The 1885-nt window shown below is 46.7% G+C and overlaps 1 protein-coding gene across 1 annotated transcript in view; it reads right to left on the minus strand.

Moving 5' to 3' along the window:
* slc7a14a (solute carrier family 7 member 14a) overlaps nucleotides 1–154 on the minus strand; it is a 40966-nt gene extending 40812 nt beyond the window's left edge. The window contains exon 1 of the mRNA XM_024139216.2: nucleotides 76–154. Within this exon, the coding sequence (XP_023994984.1) occupies nucleotides 76–148 (73 nt within the window). The 5' untranslated portion in view covers nucleotides 149–154. The remainder of the gene's footprint in view (nucleotides 1–75) is intronic.
* Between the last annotated feature and the right edge of the window lie 1731 nt (nucleotides 155–1885).

Consider the following 1885-nt stretch of genomic DNA (forward strand, 5'->3'; position numbering starts at 1 on the left):
ACATTCCCACCTCATTCACACCCTAGAGACCCCCCTGTAACACCTACCTGTCCCAGAGTCCAACATGCTCTCTACCGTTTGGTCTGGTGAAGGAGTGCCATCCTGCCCGCCACTGGACACGCTGCAGCTTACCACGCAGACCTGACATACTGAGGTCACAGGTCAGGGGTTAGAGATCAAGGGTCAAGGGAGGGCTTCAGCTTTTTTCTCTATTTTGTCCTCTGACATTCACTTGTTCCACTCTCGACAATAACGCTTATCCTTGTGAAGACGGGCGGAGTGGGAGAGAGGATGGGAGGAAGAAAGTGTGTTCTCTCTGGTAGTCAGGTGAGGGGGGTGTCAGCAGTTCCTCATGGTGATATAGAAGTGTAGTCTGTTGTCTCAGGTGTCCATCTGTAACAGGAAACCCCATGTTTTTACACATACAGTACAATACAGCTGACAACATATGACACCATGTCTGTGTCTTGTCCACAGCTGTTTGACAGTTACAGTCACATTGGGGAAGATATGGCTGGTTATCCATCCTTTACTGTAAACACACACACACACACATACACACACATACACACAGCGAGGTGTGTGTTCCAGAATGAGTTTCTACCTGAAAACAGAGAACTAATTATCAGCTGGTCCTTGTAAACCTGTTGTTATAGCAACCATCTCATTACACCACGCCATAGATGACAGTTCATAATCGTCTGTATGTGTATGTGTGTGTGCATGCGTGCGTGTGTTCCAGATGACTGTGTTGTGTTGTAACTTCCTGAGTCATCATCACTTCCTGATTAGATCTGACCTGAGATGAACTCAGAGCTGATGGACTGTAAGGACTCCACTCCTCCAGAACACATTGTTCTGTTACAGACCCACACAAGCACACACAATATAATTACACCCATAGACAAAGAATTACAGGGTGGTGCGTCCCAAATGGCACCCTATTCCCGACATAGTGCACTTAGTCCAGAGTACTGGTCAAAAGTAGAGCCCTATAGAGGGAACAGGGCTCTATTTGAGACACAATCATGGATTCAACCTTCGATCAACCAATCCCCTGTCCTCCGCCCTAGTCAGTCAACGACTGCACTCATAGAAGATGATTGAATAAAACCAMTTGGTCTAAAGTGAACAGGAGTTAATACATAGTCAGTATGTGCGGCCCGGGTAGGAAAATAACCTGCTCTGATGACTGCTATTACTGCCAACCTCTTTCCCTCTTTCAATGAGCTTTCTTTCTTTCTCTCTGTTTATTTCTCTATTATTCCCCCCCTGTCTGCACTCAGGAAGAGGGGGAGAAATCATTTATGTAAAGTGGGCCAACGCACCTCTCAATCATCGAGCACTACTCAATCATAGAACACACACACACACACACTCTACACACACACGCCTCTCAGCAATCAACCACTTAAACGAGGCCTGCAATTACCCAGCTGTTTAACCACAGTGGTGTGTAGGTGATGTGTGTTGTGTGTGTGTGTGTGTGTGTGTGTGTGGTGTGTGTGTGGTGTGTGTGGTGTGTGTGTGTGTATGTGTGTGTGTGTGTGTTGTGTGTGTGTGTGTGTGTGTGTGTGGTGTGTGGTGGTGTGTGTGTGGTGTGTGTGGGTGTGTGTGTGTGTGTGTGGTGCGTTCAGTTTAACCACAAAACAAGGCACAATACAGGAGAACAGTGGGCATGGCAGCTATTGTCCCTGCAGAGTGTGATAATAGAACATAAAGGATAAGAAAGGAGGATGATGATGGAGGGATGAGCAGCAGACTGAATAACAGCTCATCTGTTCCCATCAGACACAGTATTGATCTCAACAACCAATGCATGGATCTGTCCCCCTAACTAGAAGAACAGATGTAAACAGCCCGTTACAAAGTGTAGCCGTCTCTG

The sequence above is a fragment of the Salvelinus sp. IW2-2015 genome, unplaced genomic scaffold (genome assembly GCF_002910315.2).
Source record: "Salvelinus sp. IW2-2015 unplaced genomic scaffold, ASM291031v2 Un_scaffold1720, whole genome shotgun sequence".
NCBI lineage: Eukaryota > Metazoa > Chordata > Actinopteri > Salmoniformes > Salmonidae > Salvelinus > Salvelinus sp. IW2-2015.